Raw genomic sequence first — 24,326 nt, 5'->3', positions numbered from 1 at the left:
TAGAGTTACTAGACGATCGAGCAATCCCACTCCTGGGCATACTTCTGGAGAAAACTCTTAATTCGAAAAGATGCATGCACCCCAATGTTCCTAGCAGCACTATTTACAATAGCCAAGACATGGAAGCAACCTAAATGTCCATGGACAGATGAATGGAGGGGGGTGGGGTGGGATGAATTGGGAGATGGGGACTGACATATATACACTACTGACACTATGTATAAAATAGATAACTAATGAGAACCTGCTGTATAGCACAGGAAACTCTAGTCAGTGCTCTGTGGTGACCTAAATGGGAAGGAAATTCAAAAATGAAGATATATATATATACGTATAGCTGATTTACTTTGCTGTACAGTAGAAACTAACACAACATTGTAAAGCAACTAAACTCCAATAATTTTTTTGAAAAATAAAATTAAAAAATAAAAATTAATAAATTTCTAAGACAAAAAAAAGATGTGGTATATACATACAATGGAATACTACTCAGCCATAAAAAAGAATGAAATAATGCCATTTGCAGCAACATGGATGGACCTACATATTATCATACTAAGTGAAATAAGTCTGACAGAGATAGACAAATGTCAAATATCACTTATATGTATAATCTAAAATATGATACAAATGAACGTATTTACAAAACAGAAATAGACGCACAGACATAGAAAAATCCTATGGTTACCAAAGAGGTAAAGGGGGCAGGGATAAGTTGGAATTTGGGATTAACAAATACGCACTACTATATATGAAATAGATAATCAACAAGGATCTACTGTATAGCACAGGGAACTATATACAATATCTTGTAATAAGCTATGATGGAAAAGAATCTGAAAAAGAATAGATAGCATAAGTGAATCACTTTGCTGTACACTTGAAACTAACACAAGATTGTAAATCAACTAGACTTCAGTTTTAAAAAAAGGAAGCATGCTAACGTTTCTTGTTCCCCTTATTTGCCTTATCTGCAGAATGAGGGCTGGGCCACAACTACCAGGGCTGTGTCCATTCCTCCTCTTGGCTTGTTTTGCTGCAAGTGTGGAAAACTGAGAAGACAAAATGGAGTGCGTATCAGGAACCAAAGAGAAAGGATTCCCCCTAAAAGATGGATTCAGATTTTTAAAAATCATATTAGAAAATGATAATATAAAGCCAAAGTCAAGAGAAGATAGGATTCATCCTACTGACTTTTTGTAGAGGTTACTTATACAGACTCAGAATATTTGAAATAGAAGAGAGCTAGTCCAGTTTGCTTAAATTTTCTGAGCCTTCGTAAAAATAATGACAATGTCTGGTTTGTGTACTATGAGGCTATATTGAAGTAACAGATATCAAAGAGCTTTGCAAATAGCAATGCATTGTATAATTTCAAGGAATTATTATCTGGCTCATTTCATAGATAAAGAAACTGAGGCCCAGGGAAGGGGCCGACCCAGGTTCACACAGCTCAGATTTCTTGACTAAGATTAGTGCTCTTTCTGCCACTCCGTAGTCCTGCTTGAAGTTCCACCACAGTGAGATCCTCCTATCAGTCATCACGTGGCTTAAAACATTGTTTTAAAAATAATGGCAGATAAAAAAAATAAACAAAATATAAAATAAGAAAAGGAAGCGTGTTAGAAAAGCATCTGATTTTCCTATTGCCTATTAAAAACGGTATAGAAATGCATAGACATGCAGGGAAATATACATGTCTAAATTTTAACACTTGAAACATTTTAACATGCGAAAATGCACACATTAAGATGAATAACTAAAGAAAGATTCAGGCATCAATGTCGTTCTGTGCCTTTGCATTTTGACTGTGACCCGAAAGGGGGTCCTGAGGCTCATGGCCTCTGCTCTCATCCTCCACTGGTCAGTCATTCGTTTCACTATTTGGCTTCCCTAACAAACTCCTCCTGAGTGCCCCCACGTAAAGGGTGCTGGGGTAGAAGCATCTGCATGTTATGTCACGCATGAGTAACACAGCAGCTACAGGGGTGGCTACAGGGTCTCTGTCTAGCTCTAACGCTATCTGCTAGATCGAGATAGAGATGAGACATCAACATCTTCTCCATCTGTATCCAGGTAGGAGGCTATTATTTATACCAGTAGAGAGAGGCGAGCAGTGGGGCAGAGAAAAGCAGATGTCCATCCTATGCCTGAGCCTTCCATCTTGGCCCTGTTCCAACTTTCATTTTCATGAACAGAAAAATCGAAACTTGTACTCAGCTGAGTTAGTCAAGGAAGGTGTGTCCCTCCTTCCCGTGTGACAGGTTGCCGGGCACATATAAAGTGAGCCTGCAGCCGAGGGCAGCTCAGGGCACCCGTCATCATGTGGATGCTGGTACCCGTGGCGTCTGCTCTCAAGCTGCTGAGCGCCTTCGTGCAGCCCCTGGGCTCCCTGTGGAGCAGCCTGGGGCCCCTGTTCCTCTGGCTCAGGGCAGCACTCTGCGGGGCAGGGGGCGAGAGGGGCCGGCCGCAGCGGGGCAGGAGGGAACCCGGGGACACCAGCAGGGAGGAGGAAGAGACCAGCGATCCGCCCACCACCCCCACCAGCGTTAATTATCACTTCACCCGGCAGTGCAACTACAAGTGCGGCTTCTGCTTCCACACGGCCAAGACATCCTTCGTGCTGCCGCTGGAGGAGGCCAAGAGAGGCTTGCTGCTGCTGAAGGAAGCGGGTGAGTCCCCAGACCCAGAAGGAAATGGGTGCTCAGCCAGTAGGCGGCAGGCTAGGAGGAGGGGGCTGGGAGCAGCCTGGACTAGAGCGTTTCCCCAGAACCTTAGTGGTCCTCAGGCACCGGCACCGTGAGGATGCCCTCCTGCCAGAGGATGTGAAGGTGAATGAGTGGTTGGGTGCTTAGACCTTCCCAACGCGCAGAGTCGGCTGGCGTCGGGGGTGGGGGGAAGTAGGTGGAGCAAACCCATCTTCCTGGGGCTTCTAAGTGAGCAGTGCCTGCACCTGTGGGGTCGCTGGCCGCCCAGCCTGTGGGAGGAGGCAGGTTAGGAAGCCAAGCTGCGCTCTGAGTCTGTCCAAAGCACTTGGGGTTTCCTAGAAACAGTTAATGAGGAAAGTTGCAAACAAATACAAAAACTTGGACTTAAACAATGCAGTAGGTGAATCTTTTATTTTGGATGATTTACGTGCTCTTACTATGAAACTTTAGAGAAATTCTTTACAACTCAAGGCAATGACTTTGCTCTCGAGATTTGCTCACTGAATATCCCCACGTCAGTAACGTGCAGGCGTCTCAGAGAGACCCCAGCCCGTCCAGTTCTGAGGTGACATCTCCCATTCCAGATCTGTCCTCCTTCTCTCCTTGTCCTCCTGTCTTCACTAGAGTACCACCTAAACCAGCAGTCTCAGCCACATCACCAACTTTATCAACGTGCTTAACTTTTGTACAGACATGTAACATGCATTTGCGCAGACCTGCACACATCCCGAAGATCGCGGTGACCACACTCAGGGAAACCGCACACAGATCTAGATCTAGGTGAGCTCCCAAAGCTCATGCTCCCTTCAGCCTCTGCCCTTCCTGCCAGGGTCACCGCTCGCTCGTATTCTAATACACGCACTAGTTTTGCCTGATTTTGTACTTTAAACGATGAGATCATGTGCTTGCGCTTTATTGGATCTGACTTATTTTGCTCCCCATATATCTGCTTGGTCATCCACAGCTCATCCAATGCCTGACCCACCTCGCCCTTCCCGGTGGGTCTAGTTCAGGGTCTCTTTATTTCTCACCAGGACTGTTGCAATTCATGTCATTGTCTCTGTGTTCCCTCTGAAAGCACATTATCTTACCAAAATAGGTATATTTTTATTTGGAATATAATTGCTTTACAATGTTGTGTTGGTTTCTGCTGTACAATGAAGGGCCTCAGCTACACGTATACATATATCCCCTCCCTCTTGGACCATCCTCCCCCAGCATCCCACCCATCTAGGTCGTCAGCTCTGAGCTGAGCTTCCTGTGCTCCATAGCTTATCTATTCTACACAAGGCAGGGCATACATGTCAATAGCCAATGTCAACAGGGCATACATGGAAACAACCTAAAATATATTTACTGATGCCTAACTCCCCCGCTTAACTCTCTCGCATGGTTTCCAAGCCCAAACGTGTCAGCACAGGCTTCAAGCTCAGTGTTGCCATCCTTCACCCCAGTTCCTGAAGGGCCCCAAGCCGTGGGCACATCATGTGACACAGTTCTCCCCCATCGCCCGCATCATGGAGCCTGTGATTGCCCTGTTCTCTCTTCCCGGAATGCCAGCCACCCCAGTCTCTGCGGGTGAATTTTCAAAGCTCCTTAGAGTTATTCCTGGTCCTCTTCGTGCAGATGAATGCCCTCTCCCCTTCCTTGGTGATCCCATGACACCTGTTACAAATGCATGTATGATAGCATGTTTTCCTTATCTTATTTTTTTAATTGAATGAAAGAGTCTCTAAATTCTGTAATACTTTACAATTTTCAAAAGTGTCACACACATGATTTCATATAATCCCAATTATAACCCTTTCTTCCCCTGCCCCTATCTTGCGCCTCCCCTCTACCTTCTCCCCACTGGTAACCACTAGTCTGTTCTCTAGATCTGTGAGTTTGCTTCTTTTCTGTTTTATTCACTAGTTTGCTGTATTTTTTTAGATTCCACATATAAATGATGTTATACAATATTTGTCTTTTTCTGACTTATTTCCTGTAGCATAATACCCTCCAAGTCCATCATGTTGCTGCAAATGGCAACATTTCATTCTTTTTTATGGCTGAGTGATATTCCATTTTATATATATCCTACATCTTCTTTATCCATTCATCTGTTGATGGACACTTTTTTAAAACATGTAAAAGCTTTTGCCAGCAAAGGAAACCATCGACAAAAAGAAAAGACAACCTACTGAATGGGAGAAGATATTTGCGAATGATATGACCAATAGGGGGTTAATAGCCAACATATATAAACAGCTCAGACAACTGAACATCAAAAAACAAACAACCCAATTAAATGGGCAGAAGAACTAAACAGACATTTTCAAAAGAGGAAATGCAGGTGGTCAACAGGCACATGAAAAGATGCTCAACACCACTAAGTATCAGGGAAATGCGAATCAAAACCACAATGAGGTATCACCTCACACCCGTCAGAATGGCCACCATCAAAAAGACCACAAATAACAAATGCTGGAGAGGGTGTGGAGACAACGGAACCCTCCTACACTGTTGGTGGGAATGTAAATTGGTACAGCCACTGTGGAGAACAGTATGGGGGTGCCTTAAAAATCTAAAAATAGAACTACCATACAACCCAACAATTCCATTTCTGGGTACATATCACAAAGAAGTAAAAACACTAATTTGAAAAGATACATGCACCCCAATGTTCATAGCAGCATTATGTATATTGCCAAGGTATGGAAGCAGCCTCAGTGCCTATTACAGCGTGTTTAAAATTGTGCTATTGTGTTTTGTTTTGTTTTTAATATTTGGGTCCCCAAAGAGTTTGAGTTCCAAGGTTGAAAGTTAACATTCTGTTTCTCTTTCTGCCTAGCAAAATATCTAGAAGGTAATAGGAATCTAAAGAATGTTTTTGAATAGATGAGTTAATGCACGAGGGAACAGATGAGGAGAAGTCTGGGGTTGTGGAAAGAACTTAGACTCTTGATTCACAAGGCCAGGGTTTGAGTCTCCCGCTGCAGCACTTACAAGACGTGTCAAGACATTTAACTTTCTGAATATCAGTTTAATATTCTTTAAAATATAGGCAATAATAACATATATCAACTTTAAAAAGTCGTTACAAGGCACAAATAAATAAATGCTCATGTGTTTTTAATAGAGTACAAGCAGTTACAGTTATAATTAATACTTTTATACCATGACCTCTCAGTTTTAAGTGAATAAAACCGAAGCTAGTTAAAATGGTTAAGCTATAGTGTGGTTGATGTGTCCTGTAAGTGAGATTTCTGGCAAATGAAGGGAAATCTATTTGGGTGACTATTAAAAATTTAAATGTATTTTTAAATTTAAATCAAAAAATAAATGCAAATGTACGTTATATTTAAACTTAAAATTGCTTCTCTGGGTGAAGGTGCTTCTAAAATACATGATTTACTTCTCTGGCTTTTAAACAGAGCCGACTGAATAGAACTCACCCATTATGAGCATCAGCCATCGGTCTGTGCTGTGACAGGATGGCTTGCATGTCGGTATCCTTGTGAATCGACTGGTCCTCATCCAAGCTCGTAACGACATGTCTACATCCTTTTCCTTCACTTTCTCCTTCTTTCATCCCCTCTAACCTGCTTATCACACTCATCACGGGCTACACCACTGGCCAACACACCGCTTCACTTTCTCCAGTTATCTGCCCCTATTGAACCACACTTTTAGGGACTCATTTTTATTGGGTAATAACGCTCCTCACAGAAGCTGCCTCCTAGCATGTTAGCCTATAAATAGTGAGGTGCTATAATTTACCACTGTCCCAGGGTAGAAACACCTGAGAGTGAAAGAGGGTGCTAGAAAGAACTAACTGATGAGAATTGGTCCTCCATAAACCAGCACTGTCCTGGGAAAGCCAGGATGCAGGGCAACCCTCCGTACTTAGAAAGATCAGAGGCTTTGGAGCTTGGACCTACATCCTGGCTCCGTTTTCCTCTCGTCTCATTCTGTTACACTGAGAAAAATACTGCCTTTGCCATTAAAATAATAACGGATGTTGGTGAAGTGCCGAAATAGAAGGAAAATCCGCGCTCTGTCTGTCCCAGGAATGGAGAAGATCAACTTCTCCGGCGGAGAGCCCTTCCTCCAGGACCGCGGCGAGTACCTGGGCCAGCTGGTGAAGTTCTGCAAACAGGAGATGCAGCTGCCCAGTGTTAGCATCGTGAGCAACGGGAGTCTGATCCGGGAGAGGTGGTTCCAGAAGTACGGTGAGCCCGCGCGCGTGCTCTGGGACGGCGGCCCCTGTCATCGTCGGCCGCCGTATTTCCTTCCATCCTGGGCTTTGGGCCAGGCCTGCTGGGCATCCGAAGGGAGGAGAAAACTAGTGTGCTTGTTCTCATCTCTTTTCAAGCCGGGCACCGAGTTTCGATCGGGCTCTAAGTAAACAAGCCTGGCAAGGCAGATAACAGGACAGACCCGCCCCAGAGCCCTTCCGTCCATTATCCACGCAGCTAGTTTTAGCTGAGCCACTAGTGGGGAAAATTCACACCGTGTACAGTTTGGCAAGCCCTGACCTTATTGTTTGCTATTCATGTTTAATTTTTAAAGTATTTACGGAAATGAGTCTATTTTAGTAGTCTCGTGTACAAATTAGGTGATGGGACTAAAACAGTTGTTCTCACCTTTGCTGCATATTTGGCTCTTGAGCAACTTTTAGGAGGAAGGAGACCTCGTGCCTGCATGTGATGAACACTTCTTGCAGAGGGTCAAGGACAGGCTGACCTGGGTGGCCGTTAGGATCCTGTGGTCCCTGACAAATTGTTTTGTTTTCCATGTGTCTAGCAAGTATTTAATAAACTCTTGTATAGCAAAAAAAAAAAAAGAAATCTATGTTGGGAATGGACTCCAGACTAATTATATCAGAGCCTCATGGTGTGTGGACAGGCCAACTTGGGGTGCCCCAAGGGATCCCACTGTGCAACCCAGGGTTCTGAACCCCTGGTCCTAAGACTGAACGTCACTTAAAGCTAAGCTTTACCTAGATGTTAATAGCTTAGAGCAGTACCTGGAATTTAGGAAGCACTTGACACGTTAGCTATTATTACCACTATCATTTTAGGAAACAGCTCTAGCCGAAGTCTTGGAGTAAAATGCTCCATGCTTGCTTTGTGTGAGTTGTTTGAGCCTTGAAGTCATCCGAAGGGTAGTTGCATTTGATCTGCTGAGGACCTGCACAGGAGATCTCTGATGAAACCTGCCTTCCAAGACGATGAAGAAGTGGACACGGCGGGAGGGAGGGCAGGGTGTGGATGTGGGTGTATGGCCCATCTGAGGAAGGTTAACAGGAAGACCACGGGGCTGTACGTCAACATCAGAACACCTGCAACGTGAGTCACTCAGTGGAAGAGGGGGCGGAAGTGTGAAAGTAAGCTTTGGGAACCAGATTCAGAGAAACGAGACATAGGGAGCCACACGAGCAGAGAGGAATGGCTTGGGTCGTCTGGCTGTGTCCCCGGGCAATGCACTGCTTCCAGGGTGGGCTCCACTCACTTGTCAGTGTGGTGTGAGGAGTGGGGACCAGGAGGATCCCAGCACCTCAGGATCAGAAGCTCAAATGTTGTATGGGAGAGGAGGCACCTATAGCCAGTTTGGAAGAGAAAGGATCATTCGTGGTAGGGAGACAGAAAGAGAGTTGTGAGGACTATTCGCAGAGGGCACGTGGACAGCCAATTACGAGCGTCTGCTGATTTTTATCCTATATGGGAGTTCAAGGTTAGTGTTGCTATATGCTCAAATGATTGAAGACACATCGTAAATCTACATTCTATGTTAATCTCCCAAATAAAAATATCTGAGAACAATTTGAAGTATTTTTAGATGTCTGGAGGAACAAACAAGAGGTTTGTGCCTACTTATGTGGTCCATAAGGCGCCTGTTCTCCACCTCTGGCTTAAAGGCCTGTGTCTTCATCCTTGGATGGAAAAGCCTAACGGCGATGGCTTTCCCTCAGGTGAATATTTGGACATTCTCGCCATCTCCTGTGACAGCTTTGACGAGCAGGTCAATGTCCTTATTGGCCGTGGTCAAGGAAAGAAAAACCACGTGGAAAATCTCCAGAAACTGAGGATGTGGTGTAAGGACTACAAAGTGGCCTTCAAGATAAACTCTGTCATCAATCGATTCAACGTGGACGAGGATATGAAGGAACAGATTAAAGCCCTGAACCCCGTCCGCTGGAAGGTACGTACTGTGTCACTTTTGCTGATTGTAATTAAGAGAAAGGTCAGGAGAGACTTGCTTCAGCAAAACCAAAAATGATAAGGATACAGAGAACTGTGGAGCCCTATACCAAAGTCACGGGACAAAACTCCAAAGTTAACCCAACCCCCACAGCAACCTTTGATTCATGACTTGGGCTAGCTGATAACCTGACCTCATATTAAGGAAGGTATTCACCCTACAGGACCCTAGCCTATCACCTAACGACACCTTTTGCCTTATGGCCTCCTGACCAGTCGATTAATGCCATTTTCTTAGAAGGAATTTTCTTTGTCTTGGGGTTATAAAAGCTGGCTGCGAGCCCACAAGAGGGTCCGCTCTCCCTAGCTATCAGGAAGTCAGCCCGCTGTCTTTACAGCATCCCTTTGCTCTATAAAACTCTATCTTCCTCACATTCTGTCTTGTGGCTGGAAATTCTTTTCCAACCCATGCTTGGACCCCAACAGAGAACTTTGGACTCAGAGAGCCAGTTGGGAAAGCGGGTCCTTGGTCCTTCTTTCAGCTCTGCTAAACTTTAACTACTTACATTCTCTTTGCCTCGATGGCCCCCTTACAACTGATTTCCTTCTGGAAAGTTGTGAAAGTAAATGTAAAAGAATATGAGAAGTGCTTGGAGAGATTCTGAAGACTGTGTTCATAGAAAGTCTAACTCGTATATGTTTATTAAAATAATAAGATTGATTTTGTCTTTAAAACTCTTGGCTTATTTATAAATGGATACATGTTCTTCATAAATTCTGTTAGTTCATTTTTCACTGAATTTTTAGGAGCTCTTGAGAGCAAGGCCACCCCCAAGTTGCAGCAAAACTCATTCTCGAAGAATCATTCACCCAGATGTGTGCTTTAGGACGGGCCCCCCTGTTTCTTACCCTTGAACTTTGCTTCCCGTTGCTTTTGTTCACTAAAAGGATACTGTCTACACACAAGGGCCTGCCTCAGGGAACCCTGCCCCTCTGCCTGAAGGTTAAACCAGAATGCCTTTGTTCAGGGAAGCATCCTGACCCTGTCCACCTGTGGATGGCTGCAAGGAAGAAGAAAGAAACACATCCCCTCCCTGAGGCTGGCCATTCCAGGGGATATCTGCAAAACTTATGGCCTTTTTACTTTACTTCCTCACCTCCTCCCCATCTCTGTGCTATAAAAGAAACAGGCATCCAAACCCCGATAAGATGCTTATTTAGAGTCGTTAGGCTGCGATCTTCTCCGTCTACTGGCTTAAAGTCGTATTCCTTGCCTCAATACCTCGTCTCCAAATCATTGGCCTGTTGTGCAGCGAGCATAATGAACTCGGACTTGGTAACACTATCAGATACTAAAAAGTCTAAGGTTCAAATACATGCGAGGCAATTCAAGGTGTTTTCACCCACCATGTGCAGATGCTCACAAATAACTATAAGCTAAAGGTTCCTACCCCCACCGTTCTTCAGAATCAGCTCAGGGAACCATGTAAAATCAGCTTCTTGGGCCCATCCTAGACCCACGGTCCTGGAACAGAGTAGCAGTGGGCTTGTGAGAACGTGTACTCTCAGCAAGCCGCCTCGGTGTATCGAGTCTGTGCCTGGACCCCAGATCCATGCAACTAAAGATCAATGCAACTAAAGATAAGATGTAGAATCCAGTTCTAGCAAGGAAAAGAGGTGAAGAAAACTCCTATAATATGAAGCTATGTGTGCCTGGATAATGTGGCAGGGGGAAACAGGCAAGGTTTAATTCCTGCCAAAGAGCCCGGAAGACTTCACGTAGGAGGTGGTACTTGGCTCCTGCTCTGACAGATGGGCAGAATTTCTGTGGGTGGGGAAGGCCTGAGGAAGGACATCCTGTCCAGACACCAGGAAAATCTTTCCCATCAAAGCTGCCTGGGACGTGCTGCAGATCCCCTGTTAGCATTCAGAGTAGGGTTGCAGAGATGAGATGGAGACTATTGTATTATTTTCCTGAGGTTGTCCTGTAATATATGGAAATGGGGTATAGGAATCAAGAAATGTTTCTTACTTAAAAAAATTTAATTTGTGTATTGAACTTCACGTTTGGTTCTATATGTGAGTAAGCTGGAATATTAGCCACTCTCCCAGGCCTGGGAGGAACTGAAAGCAGCTGCAGAAAGAGAGGTGACAGGAAGACCCCAGGCTATGACCCAGTTGGGGGGGGGGGGCGCCGTCGGAGGGGAGCCAGAGGGCTAAGCTCCAAGTTCTCAGACTTTCCTTCTAGAACCACCTGTCAGTCACCACTCACATAATGTACTTATATATTATAAATACATATTATATATTTTTTTTTCTCATAGCTTTGGTTGCTCCTGGCTCCTTTTGTCACTTCTTCTCTATCTTTTTCTCCAATCTCTCAACTCCTACTCTGGCTTCCCTTGCCTGATTCACTCCAAAACTGCCTTTTCAAAATTCTGACTTTTTTTGGAGGGAGAGGATTAGCTGCTATCTGTTTAGAAAACTGTTTTCACATCAGGCTACAAACTGATGTAAACCTGGGTCAGGTGTCAGTTGTTACGCAATCGCTTATGTGGTTCAGAACCTGGTCCCCCAGGTGGCCTCCTCTGCCGGAGGACCCAGGCTTGCAGGCAACCATTATCTTGTAGTCTGAAAATATGAGGTTATAAGACTAGACCAAATGTAATCTAGACCAGTTCTTAAAAATTTTATATTTTGGGAATGTTTGGTCTTCTAGTACCGTATACGTAAATGTCAGGGCACATGCTCATTTCCCCAGAACAGGGTCTTTCTAGAATGTTCCCTAGTTGGAGGAGCCTTCTTTGCTTTGGAGAGGTTCAGGGGGAAATGAGATTTGGGGCAAAAATCAGTGGAAAGCTCTTCACAAAGCCAACACCACACTTGTGTTTCAGGTCTTCCAGTGCCTCATAATTGAGGGTGAGAATTCTGGAGAAGATGCTCTGAGAGAAGCAGAGCGGTTCGTGATCAGCGACGAAGAGTTTGAAGGGTTCTTGGACCGCCACAAAGACGTGTCCTGCCTGGTGCCCGAGTCTAACCAGAAGGTTGTATAAAGCGAGCACCGTTTTGTTCCCCATCACACGTTTATCTCCCCAGAGGAAGGGGTCTCCACCAGGGCTGCACACTATGGGGCTTTGGAGGCTTCATGTGTTGAGATGGGAGGCATCTCAGGGCTGAGGTGGAAGTTTCACTAAATCTGTAGGTTTCCAATGTGAACAACTGGATATGGCCTGTTGGTACAAACGTCTATATTATAGGTTAAACAGTGTCAACCAAAGCATCTACAGTTTGGAGGTGTTACCAGAGGCAGAGTAAATAGTCAGTGTGTTCTCAGAACTAAAGAAAAAAAGAACTTATTTAAAGCTATGTTACTGCAGTGTTAAGAACAAGACTAAAATATCAAAGGTAGCCTGTTATTCAACACGCAGAGAACAGGTAAACTCATGTTCCCAGTACAGAATGTTATCCTGATTAAACAGCATATCTCAAACAATATTGGAGAACAAGGATAAATTCACTTGCTATGATATTAGGTACAAATGAAGAACAACAGGCAAAATTCACTTGACCTTTAATCCTAATTTGCAAAAATGGTGTGTAGGTACACATCCCTTGGTCAACTTAGGGTAATGGAATGATCAGTCATTTTTATTTACCTTGATAACTATTTGGACTTTACAGTTTTCTAAAATAGGTAGTTTTACTCTTTTTAAAGTATTTAAAAATCAAAAGCTTTTCTCATCTTCCACCAAAGACTATATATGCAGCAAAATCTCTCCATCATGCTTACCTCATGTTAGAAATTCCAGAACAGGGGTTCATTCCTTAGACTTTAGCCTCCTGAGTAATGTTGGCCAAAGCACAAAGAAGAAAAACCCCAATGGGGTCGGAGCAGCAGAGAACAGCATAGGAGAACACTCATATCTATGCACTATTTTATTTGACTTCTTAAAAAATTTGTCTTAATTATGTAGTTAATTTGAGATCAAAGAAAATATAAGTCATAATAAGCATTAGTACTTGTTGAACACTTCACAGAGGCTCCACGAGCCAGAAATATTACCCCTGTGTTAGAAACTCTGTGGGTGAGTCACAGGGTTAACTGACCTCACCTGCATGAGAGAAAGGGTTAACTGACCTCATCCATGTCAGAGGTGAAGTGAGCTGACCTCACCTACATGAGAGGCATGGTTAGCTGACTTCACCCATGTCAGAGGCATGGTTAGCTGACCTTACCCACATCAGAGGTAGGGTTCACTCACCTCCCTTAGCGCCCAGCAAGGCGCAAACTAGGGTTTGGATAACTCCAAAGCCTGAGAAGCTTACTAGTCAGTTCATTTCAAACTTCATTGTACAGACAAACCCTCTGGCAGGATCCTGTTAAAATGCAAATTCTGTGTCAGCAGGGGTGTGGGGGTAATTGAGAGGCGGTGACTACTCTTTGGCCCAGAGCTGGATCCGGGCAGCCGGAGGCGCCTTACTCCTCCCCTGTCCTTGGGACGCACACTCCGCCCCTTTCCCGCGGGGAGACCATCTGGACGGTACCTGGAACTGAACCCAGTTGAGCTTCTCTATAAACTTTCAAGACTCTGCAGAGGATGCTGAGGCCTCCTTGTCTTTCAGGCCGCCCAAGACAAGCTGAGTATGTCTGTTCCCTTGCACTGGTGACGTCAGCTCACTTTACCTCTGACATAGGTGAGATCAGTTAACCCTATGACTCACCCTCCGTGTTTCTAAAATGGGAGTTTGGATTTCACCCAGCAGACTCCTGAATTTGCAAACCAACAAGCAGGTCTGAGGTGGACCCGTGATCGGGCATTTTAACCAGCTCCCAGGAGATGCTGATGCCCGGCCCACCTCCAGACATTCAAGAGCAAGGTCCTGACCCGGCCACACAGAGGAGTTGGCAAACCACAGCAAGTGGGACAAACCTGGAGTGCCAGCCAAGAGCAGTTGGAAAAAAATCAAAACAAGAATGGCATTTGTGACTCACGAAAAGTATATGAAATGCAACTTCAAGGTCCGTAAAGAAAATTTCAGTGGAACACGGCCCTGCCTGCTCTCTAAGCATTGTCCACAGTGGCTTTTAGTTGCCACAGAGACCAGATGGCCATCTAGGCTGAAAATATTTACTGTCTGGCCCTTTACAGAAAAACGCTTGCAGACCCCAACCTATATGGGGTACGTATAGAGGGTATACCTTCCTATAGGAGTCTAGGCCCAACCTCTACATACCTATAGGAGGCAAAACTAGTTACAGGTAATGCAAGTAATATTAAAATCCTCAAGTAAGCTCCCAGGTAATAGCATTAAAGGGGCTCTGCTTGATACACTGGAAAAGGAGGTCCATTAGAGGCATGGCAGACACAGGAAATTTAGAGCACTGAAGGACAGGGCTCCCCCACAACTGCAGGAAATGCAGAAATGAGCCTGGGGGTTCCATCAGAGGAGCTTTCCGAGTGATGTGTGACCCTTCCAGCCTGGGGCAGAAGCCAGCCTGCTGGAATCTGTTGGAATCCGAATGGGCAAACAGATTGCCCCGCCCGGAAATGCATGTTGGCGGGGATGGGGCACTGGCAGATGGCTTACCTTGTAAGAGACATATCCAAAGACACTTGAGGGTCTTAAGAAATGTTGACTCTAGAAATGATAAGACACAAACATATAAAAACTGTGAGACAGACAGTGGAGCATACGTACTGAAAAATATGCTTGAAACTAAATTGGTATGTAATTTCTCCTTTACAGATGAGAGATTCCTACCTTATTCTGGATGAATATGTGAGTATTTCTAATGCATTATAAAATGATCCCTTAAAAATTAATTAAGCAGCAAGTCCAGGGTTGAGATATAATGAGAATACCCATTTAGTCCATATTCATTCTTTTTAGCCAGCATTTCATGCTTTTACTGTCCCTGGTTTGCATTAATATTGCAGAACCCTTACTTCGCTGTGCCCATCTCTGAGCTAAGGGGTTGGGCAGGCATCGGCTCGCACCCGATTCCTGTGTTTGCACAGACCCCCACACAACTGTCCCTTCCTTGTGGCTGTGGAATTGTCTGTGTCTTCCAAGTGTGTGTCCATGGACATCGCAGTGAGCTGACATCACACAAAGCAGAGTCCTCTGTGATGCCGTCTTCGGCGGGGTTCTCTGGTCACGAGGCATCCAGGAGTCTTTGCAGGAAGGACATGTCACACTTCACATTATTGCCTTTAATACCTCGGATGCTGCCAGCTTGTCCTCTGACAGATAGCTCTTGGCTTTGGAGAGAAGAGGTCACCGTTCCCCTCCAAAAGCCATCGATACCTCCCCATCCCACTGCCCTCCAAAGGAAGAGCTAAGCCATCGCTCTCAAGACGGAAAACCAAATCACTTCTCCCTTTCCTTGTCTCTGTTTCTTTTCTTTTTCTGTCTCAAGTCATAAACTTTTGCCAATATTTCTGGCACTGGACAAATCATATTTAATATTTTATTATTTTCAAGTAAATCAGCAATGCTTCACGTCATTCTTTTTTGTCACTATGCACTTTCTTTAGGGAGCAGAGGGGAAAGGAGGTAACACGAATGTTCAGTTCATGGGTTCAATGCAGAGAGGAAAAGTCAAACGGCATTTATTTTTGGAGTACCATGCCTGGCTGGGGATTTTGACCAATGTTGCTCCACAAACTCTCTGGTCTCTGTACAGCTGGAATAAATAGAGCAGGAACAAAACTTACGCTTGGCAGTTGAAGCACATTTTTTTTTAAGAACTTTTATTGAGATATAATTGACGTACAGGAAACTGTGTATATTTAAAGCATACAATTTGATTTTTTTCCTATTAGTAATGTATATATGGCAATCCCAATCTCCTAATTCATCCCACCCCAACCCCCACCTCACTTCCCCCCTTGGTGTCCATATGTCTGTCCTCTACATCTGTGTCTCTATTTCTGCCTTGCAAACTGGTTGATTTGTACCATTTTTCTAGATTCTGCATATATGTGTTACTATACGATATTTGTTTTCCTCTTTCTGACTCACTTCACTCTGTATGGCAGAGTCTATGTCCATCCATGTCTCTACAAATGTCCCAATTTCGTTCCTTTTTATGGCTGAGTAATATTCCATTGCATCCATGTACCACACCTTCTTTATCCATTCACCTGTTGATGGACATTTAGGTTGCTTCCATGTCCTGGCTACTGTAAATAGTGCTGCAGTGAACATTGGAGTGCTTGTCTTTTTGAATGATGGTGTTCTCTGGGTATATGCCCAGGAGTGGGATTGCTGGGTCATATGGTAGTTCTATTTTTAGTTTTTTAAGGAACCGCCATACTGTCCTCCATAGTGGCTGTATCAATTTACATTCCCACCAACAGTGCAAGAGGGTTCCCTTTTTAAGAACATTTTGATTCAAATATTACTACAAAATGCCCTGTGCCATGCCAGGTCATAAGAGGTGTGACGATCTGGTTCCCATCTGTAAGATGCTTAATTTAGGATAAAAACCAAGGCCCTTATCAGGGCATGTGACTCTTCTTGATGTGAGGCGTTCCTGCCTCTGTAGTGCCCTTCTCACCACTCTCTCTCCCTTTCTTAAAAGAAGCTTTTATTCATATTTACACATATTTACTTGTGCACACACAGTTTCCACTCCAATGATATCATCTACCTGCAGGTTCCCGAACTCACTGTACTGTTTCACACTCCTGGGCTTTTGCAGTACTCTTCTCTCCCACTTACAATTTCAAAACGTAACTCAGATGGCAACCATTTTTGGAAGCCTCTCCTGATTACCCCGCCCCCCAAAGGAGGGACATGCACGTGTATATCACTCTGTTTTTCATGCACTTACCTGGTCTGAGGTGCTCCTGTGGGTGATGGGGCTGGCTGAGCACAGAGATGATATCCACGGTGTTCAGCACCCTTAGTGGAGTATCTGATGTGCAAGTCTCCACGAGCTTTGTTGAAATGATTGGAATATCAAAAGCCATTTTGAGTGATCCCCCAAATTGAGTTTTAAGGAAAATTATACGTAAATATCCCAACTTCTGTCATGAATTTCCTAGATGCGCTTCCTGAACTGTAGAAATGGGCGGAAGGATCCTTCCAAGTCCATCCTGGATGTTGGCGTAGAAGAAGCTATAAAATTCAGTGGCTTTGATGAAAAGATGTTTCTAAAGCGAGGAGGAAAATACGTCTGGAGCAAGGCGGACCTGAAGCTGGACTGGTAAAGCTGACAGCTGAACAGGCTGCACCCACTCGTGCGAGCCACCCTGGGACTCGGCAAGGGGCTGCTCTGCTTCCCAAGGGCACCACTCAGGGGCCCCAAATCCTCTGTTCGGTCTGATTGTCTGTGGGACTGAACACAAACGCAACTGAGAGAGTCAAAATCCTCAGATCATACAAGACCATTTTTAGGCAATGAGCTTATTCTGGATTTAGTTTTTTAGTAGTATTGACTGTGATGCCCATATTTCCATTTGGAAGTTATCTTTCTAGAAGTCCTTTCATTTGATAGCTATTTTCCCATCTGGAAACGTTGCAAATTATCTCCACGATTATTTCTGCTTGTGGTGAGGCGCTCTGCTTTTCAGCCTCTCTGTCACTGCAATCTTGGACTTTTAACCCGGAAGTTTAGAAACATTCCATCCATACTTCAAAGAATAAGAAACGATCTTTTTATCAGGCTTTGATAAGCACCTAGAAGGAGGTAACCCATCTCTCCGCTCGCATGGCCCTGGCCCACGCTGCCTGTTTCAGGAACGTGAGCCATCCCTGCGATTCCCCTTTCTCTTCCGGGATTCTTAACAAACCCAAGGCATGCTTCACATTTCGTGATGAAGTTGACATGGGGTCAGGGCTTGGGCTACGGTGTGAAGCAACAGAGTCTATCAAGCAGCAACATATGAGCTTATTCGCTTGGTTTTCCCCACATCCCTGAAACGTGACAGTTTCCTGGGCTGGCATGAACCCATCTGCAGAAACAGCGGGCAGACATGGGGCAAAGGGCGTCGCATGGAGCAGAGTGTAGGATGGACCTGGATTTTGTGTAAATGAAGCTGGGGCACAATATCATATTTCCTATTTAACTCCGAATTGCTTGAAATAAGAAGGTAATCTAGGTCGACGAGAGACAATCCAGACCCTCCTTTGCTAGGCTAAGAAAGAGCTTGAGGGAAAATGTCACTTGAGTTGGGTCAAGGAACAAAATCTTCTCCTTGTGGAAATACCACATGCAGTTTGCACATGTAACCTAGACAGTATCCCATTTCCTGGGAAATAACAATTTCCTATCATTGTTTTAAAAAAGCAAAATCATGGACAATTTTTTGCTCAAGCAAAGCAGTCTTTTAATCCAACTGCCATTCCAGTGTCGACCACCAGGCGGCACTTAATGTCGCCTGACTCTTTGAAGCTGCTCTGCAGAAATTCTGCTTCCCAATCTTTTTTCAAGACTTGGGAATTTTGAAAGTTTGGTTTGTGATTTTTTTTTTTTTTTTGCTCAGAAAAGATATTCCTACTTCAAATTTTAAATCACTGTAATTCAGCTGAAATATGTTTGTGTGCCTTCTGCAATAGAATGGTTGTCAGGTATTTTCCATTTTATTTTAAGCTTTTAAGAAAAAAAAAAAGAATTAGGAAGTATTTTCCCCTATGGGTCCTGATAGTATCTAAGCCATGATGACCTTAATATAATCAGATAAACATAAAATAATTTTTTTTTAAACTTAACGTGAGTATACTTTTCTGACCCTTCTATTATTCCACAGGGAAAGAGCACGTATGTGAAAGCAGAGAAGACATTGTGTGGTATCCAGTAGGTGCACAATCATTATGATTTGAAACAAAATCTGAATCTGAGGCCCAAATCCTCTGAGTTAAAGTGAGTTTCTCTCAAGCTGAGGAAAACTCCATTTCTCTTTCCCCAAAGGGAAATATAAAACAAAACACTGCACTTGAGAAAGATGAAACATGTATATATAAGGAGAAAAAAACAAAAAAATAAAAAAAAATGAAATTAAAAAATAAAAATAAATAAAATTAAAAAAAAACAGAAAAGAAGAAAACTAAATAAGCTATTTTAAATACACTTTCCAGCTGTTTTTACACCATCACCCACTTCCTTATGCACTGACAGAATTTTCAAAGTTTGAAAATACTCAAATGTCAATTTTTCTTAAGTGGGAGAAGTCAGGACATTTAGCATTAGAGTAAAATTCAGGTTTGGATTCTATAATATTTTGATTTATATTTTCAGTTTTTAAATATTAGTGTCAGTTTTGTGAGACATATTCCTTTTTATTAGGAGAATAAAAGGTAATTTAAGTGAGGTATCTCAATTCAAGCGTTAAAGGCAAGTATTTTGTGGTGCTCTCAATTATTGCTTAGTTTAGGTTGTAATATGTGAATGGAATTTTGTCTTAAGAAACCTAGAAAGAGCACACATAAGTAAGAATGTACTGGTTTAAAAGGTATGAACCGTCTCTGCTATCTAGTGATAAATGCCATGAAAGTTGCCTGTTTTGGTTTGAAGATGAGTGAGATCCTTTGGCTGAATCATCCGAAATGCCGGCTCCTTTTCTATGACGGTCTGGAGTTTGGAGTCTACTTGTTGGTTCAATAGTGAGAAGCATGGTACTAAAACAGGCGGACAGATTCTCAGTGAGGCTCCATCAGGCAGCAATTCATTGCGTAGGCTGCTCTCTTGTTGAAAGGACTGTTTAATTCACTGTGATTAGATGAAGACTAATCATGCAATAAGATTTTAAGGTTTTTTCTTGAGTTCATTTAGGACATCTTAGTTTTAGAGAAATACATATGTATATGTATATTTTTTTCTCCATATGTGATGCACTTGACTACTGGTCTGTTGTATTGTAAGATGTTGTAATATATTAAAGTATTTTTTGTACACTCCCTTCACTCTCAGTGGGTCAATGTAATGAAGTCTCTCCTTGGTATGTGTTTAAAGTAATTGCATGCTTTTACAAGCCACCCTTGCAAAAGGCAAGCACGTTTTAAAAATCAAGAAGGTTATCAATAATTAATAAGCACATTTCAGAAAACCACTGGGCAAGATGGAGCACAGATGAGCCCCTGGGGAAAATCCTCCTTGTGTTCTAAAACAAAAGCCAGCATCTTGGGGGTGCAGTGTCCAAAACTTGATCCCTTCCGAAGAAATGAATTCCTGCAGACAGTCAGCAGGAATAGCACCAGCCCAGGGCATGAGTGGTCCTAGAGCTGCTATGAGTGTGACCTGGTCAGCAGTCCAAAGAGCAGGTGTCTGGCACCCTGGAGTCCAAGGAGGTGTAGGGCTTCCCCCAAGCACCCAGTTCTGAGCTACCCACTCAGTCCCCTCAGATGCATCAGGCTGGCCCTGCTTCTTCTTCGCTGTCAGCCTGATTTCTCCCTCCCCACCCCTTTGCCCGGCTCTGGGAGCCAAGAATTCCGCATCCCTGGCTCCAATGCCCACCTCATGCCCTCCAGACTTGGACTGGTCCTCTTTGGACATGCGGCACTTTCTCAGACCTGCCCTTGCACTTGACCTCCAGTTAAAAGTACTCACTTCTTCAGGAAGGATATGACCTCACTACATTTTCCCTTCCTGGATACATGTCAACCCTGGGCTCCAGCCTCCAGGCTGGGGGTCAGATCCAGGGGCTTGAAGACAGTGAAAGAGACTCAAGGGGCAGCTTGGGTCCTCCATCATCGTGGCTGGGACATGGACAGCCACATCTGGGGCACACAACCCAGCGTCCAGGCCCTGCTGGCACGAGCCGTACCAGTCGGAGGGGAGAATGGGAAATTGCACAGAAAACCCACATAGCAAGTTCAACTCAGGTGCCGTTGAAGTGGGTTTGAAACATCAGAAAGACTTTAACCCCATTTTCCCCCCATGATTCTAAAAGGAATATGCATTTGGAAAATATTTGAAAAACAGAGTAAAGCAAAATGAAGAAAATAAAACTTACCCATAATTGTATCACCCAGAGGCAAATGCTAATTCATTTCATGCATATGGCCAGCCAGGCTTATTTCTAATAGAACTGAGTTCTTAGTTTTATTTTCCACATAATGTCTTCCGAAGGGTGTTAAAGCCAATTAACATTCTCACATTTTAATGAGAATAGCCAGTTCTTAACAATTTACACAAAAAGATGAGAGGAGATTCAATGGTATTCTAAAAACCGCAGTTAATTTGAAAAAAAAAAAAATTACCAGATTTGGTTTTTGAGTTGTTTACATATTTGGTTATGAATGTGAGTGTAACTCATGTTCTGGGAATGCACTTTATCTAGAAAATATATATCTCATAATAAAAATACAGCTTCTCTGCACAAGCTCATTCCTGGAGGATCTGGGGAACGGCCCAAAAGTGATTTATTTTTTTCACTTGGGGCCATCTCAGCTTGTCCTTGTCTGGTTCTTTTTTATGTATGTATGTATGTATGTATGTACGTGTTTAGGCTGTGCCTGGTCTTAGTTGCAGCATGCGGGATCTAGTTCCCCAACCAGGGATGGAACCCGGACCCCCTGCATTGGTAATATGGGTGTCTTACCCCCTGGACCCCCAGGGAAGTCCTGTGCTTGTTTGATTCTGATCCGAATTCCCATGTGTGAGTTTTTTTCCACACCACCAAGCAATTCTCCCACACCAGCTGGATGTCCTACAATTCAACTCAATTCTGACATCCTCTACCTGGAGGTAGCATCAGAGTCTGCAGGTGAAGGGCTCTGTCGCACAACAGGGCCCCTCCCCAACCCTCTACACCCAACACAGCCGCCAATCACAATGGCAGCTTGTCCCCTGTGCTTCTGACCAACCAGCTATATTGAAGGTTCCAAGGGCCCCTCCTAGGATTGGATTACTGTGCTAGACCAGCTCACAGGACTCAGAGAAACATTTTACGTACTATGTTACCAGTTTACTGTGAAAGGATACAGCTGAGAAACAGCGGATGGAAGAAACACAGAGGGCCAGAAAGGACCCAGAGCTTCCATGCCATCTCCAGGGGCATCAGTCTCTCCAAATCTCCGTGTGTTCACCAACCCAGAGGCTCTCTGAATTCTGTCCTTTGGGTTTTTATGGAGGACTCCTCACGTAGCATGAGTGGTTAAATCACTGGCCACTGGTGGTTGAACACCCCCCTCTGGAGGTCTGAGGTGGGACTGAAAGTTCTAACCCTCTAATCCCATGGTTGGCGCCCTGGCAATCACCCTCCACCATCAGTGGCCTAGGGGCTTCCCCAGAGTCCCCTCAATAACATAGCAGAACACATCTGTATTGATGTCATTGAGATAGGCTGGGACCCCTTACCTAAATGCTGGCCCCTGGACAAATGTCTCCTACAGCAACAGAATAAAAGGAAACTATATGGGACTAAAAGTAACTGTGCACTTGCACAGTTGGGGCAAATTATGAACAAGATACAAACAGGCCAAAACCCAACTGCCACTTCTGAGGTACTGGGAGAAAAGCAGGGTACTGTACACGGTCCCTACACACAGCATCACCAAAGGGATGGGCAGAGCTTCCAAGGCACCCCTCCTGCCTGACCCACCCACCCCTCCTGCCAGACCCACTGATCCCCCCACTCCACTTCCGGGACCAGCTCGCCCCTGTTGGGGAGCAAACAAGGAAAGCTGCTACTTGTTTTCACTCCCTCCTGCTGCAGCACGAGTCCCGGTAAAGCCTGGCCTGAATTCCCCATCTGGCCTCTAGTCAATTTCTATTGATTAAAGAGTCCAAGAACCCGGGTCAATAACGTCATCACTTAGGAAATTCCGAGGGTTTCAGGAGCCCTGCCCCAGGAACGGGGATGAAGACCAAGTACAAATTTTTATTATAAATCATGATATCACACCCTGCACCCCCCTTAGCTCCACGTCTGCATAGAACCGACTTCTGTCAGTTCTCTCTCAGGGTTTGGGTAGTCATTAGGTTTCCAAGAACTCCTCCCCATAAGCTGTTACTGGGGAGTCACAAGATGTGCGTGCGTGTATGTGTTGTGCATGTGAAGTGGGGGCTGTGTATTCTCACAGGGGACACCTCGTCACTCCCTCCATCATAACCCAGATGCCACCTTATTTCAGTGCTGTTTTCACTGAACTGACCTGTTGCAGTCCACTCAGTGGCCAAAATACTACACCACGGACTGGAGGGCCTTAAACAACATCTATTTCTCACCGTTCTGGAGGCTGGAAGTCCAAGATCAAGGAGCTGGCTTATTGGGCTCCAGGTAAGCGACTCCTGCTGCCCTTATGTGGCAGAGACCACCAGTCAGTAACACTGGGGACGCCTCCTGGGCTCCAGGCTCTGAGAGGGGGTATTCCCTCCCCACCTCCCCCAACTCCCCAGAGACCCAGACTCAGCATCTCGGGGTTTCGCTTGGTTGTTATTTGTTTGTTTGCTCGAGTCTGTGGGGCCTCCTGTTGATGACTAGATGTTGTAAATGTGCATCTTCTTTCGGGGAAAAGGATGGGGCATTACCCTGAGATCCTGTGATAAGAATAAGTTCTCAGAAATACAGCCTGATATCCAACATTCATACACAGATATGAAACGGCACAGGAAGGAAAGGGAAAGATAGAGAGTTGAAACACAGCTTTACACACACACAGAGCGGGGATGGAGGAGGAGGAAGCTGTGTTCTTGCATCCTAAGGTGGTGTTCGGTCCTACCTGGGGCCAGAGCCACGGAAAAAAAGAGAGTCAGGAAAGTGCGAGAGCTCGGGCCCAGCACAAAGGCTGATGACCTGAAGGACTCACAGAGGAGACGCCAAAGGCATCAGCAGTGAACTGAGGTCTGAAATATTGAGAGGTCTGCCAGGTTGTCCTGAGGAGAGCACTTAAGGGGATTGAATGATCTCCTTAAAATAAAGTGTCTTTAAAATCATAGCAGAATAAAAGTTAAATACAAAGAAATCAATTGATTCTTAGAAACAAACAGAAACAAAAGTCTCTAAAGTGCTCTCTAGGTCTGTTTAGGTCCAGAAAGGGTCTTCTCAGCCCCCAGTTCTATTATTACTCCCAGGGTCCTCCAGAACTGTCCAGCCACAAGTGGTACCCAAGGCGCTGCGGATCCTGGTCCCCCCAGGACCCGCCCCCAATTGCATTTGTAGTAAATCAACCAGAGGCCATACCCAGCCAGATGACCCCTCCTCATGTGTCTGCTTCTCCCCTCTGCGGCTGTGCTGGGGCTCTGCCTGCTCTCCACTGTGTCCAGGTCAGCTCCCTGGGAAGCAGGCTCTCTGAGATGGGTGTGTGCTGGCAGGAGATGCTCTCCGAAGGGCTCCTGTAGAGCGTGGGGAGCAGAGAGCCTGGGAGGAAGTTGCAGTAGAGCTTCAGCCGATGGGACTTGGCTGGGACCCTTCAGGACTGTTCCAAATTAAGACGGCTGGGCAGGCCTTTAGCTCCCAATGGACCGACTATTGGAAGCATCGCC

The 24,326-nt window shown here is 44.6% G+C and overlaps 1 protein-coding gene across 1 annotated transcript; it reads left to right on the top strand.

Annotated features, from left to right (window-relative positions):
- Positions 1–2,306: 2,306 nt before the first annotated feature.
- Positions 2,307–17,970, top strand: RSAD2 (radical S-adenosyl methionine domain containing 2). The gene is made up of 6 exons (XM_057742203.1): positions 2,307–2,672; positions 6,761–6,922; positions 8,665–8,894; positions 11,788–11,937; positions 14,642–14,674; positions 16,948–17,970. The coding sequence occupies exons 1-6, from the start codon at positions 2,324–2,326 to the stop codon at positions 17,110–17,112; spliced, it is 1,089 nt and encodes a 362-aa protein (XP_057598186.1). The 5' UTR covers positions 2,307–2,323; the 3' UTR covers positions 17,113–17,970.
- Positions 17,971–24,326: the final 6,356 nt, after the last annotated feature.

The sequence above is a fragment of the Hippopotamus amphibius genome, chromosome 7 (assembly GCF_030028045.1).
Source record: "Hippopotamus amphibius kiboko isolate mHipAmp2 chromosome 7, mHipAmp2.hap2, whole genome shotgun sequence".
Taxonomy (NCBI): domain Eukaryota; kingdom Metazoa; phylum Chordata; class Mammalia; order Artiodactyla; family Hippopotamidae; genus Hippopotamus; species Hippopotamus amphibius.
The sequence above is the reverse complement of the archived record's forward strand: the minus strand, read 5'-3'. Positions and strand labels throughout refer to the sequence as shown.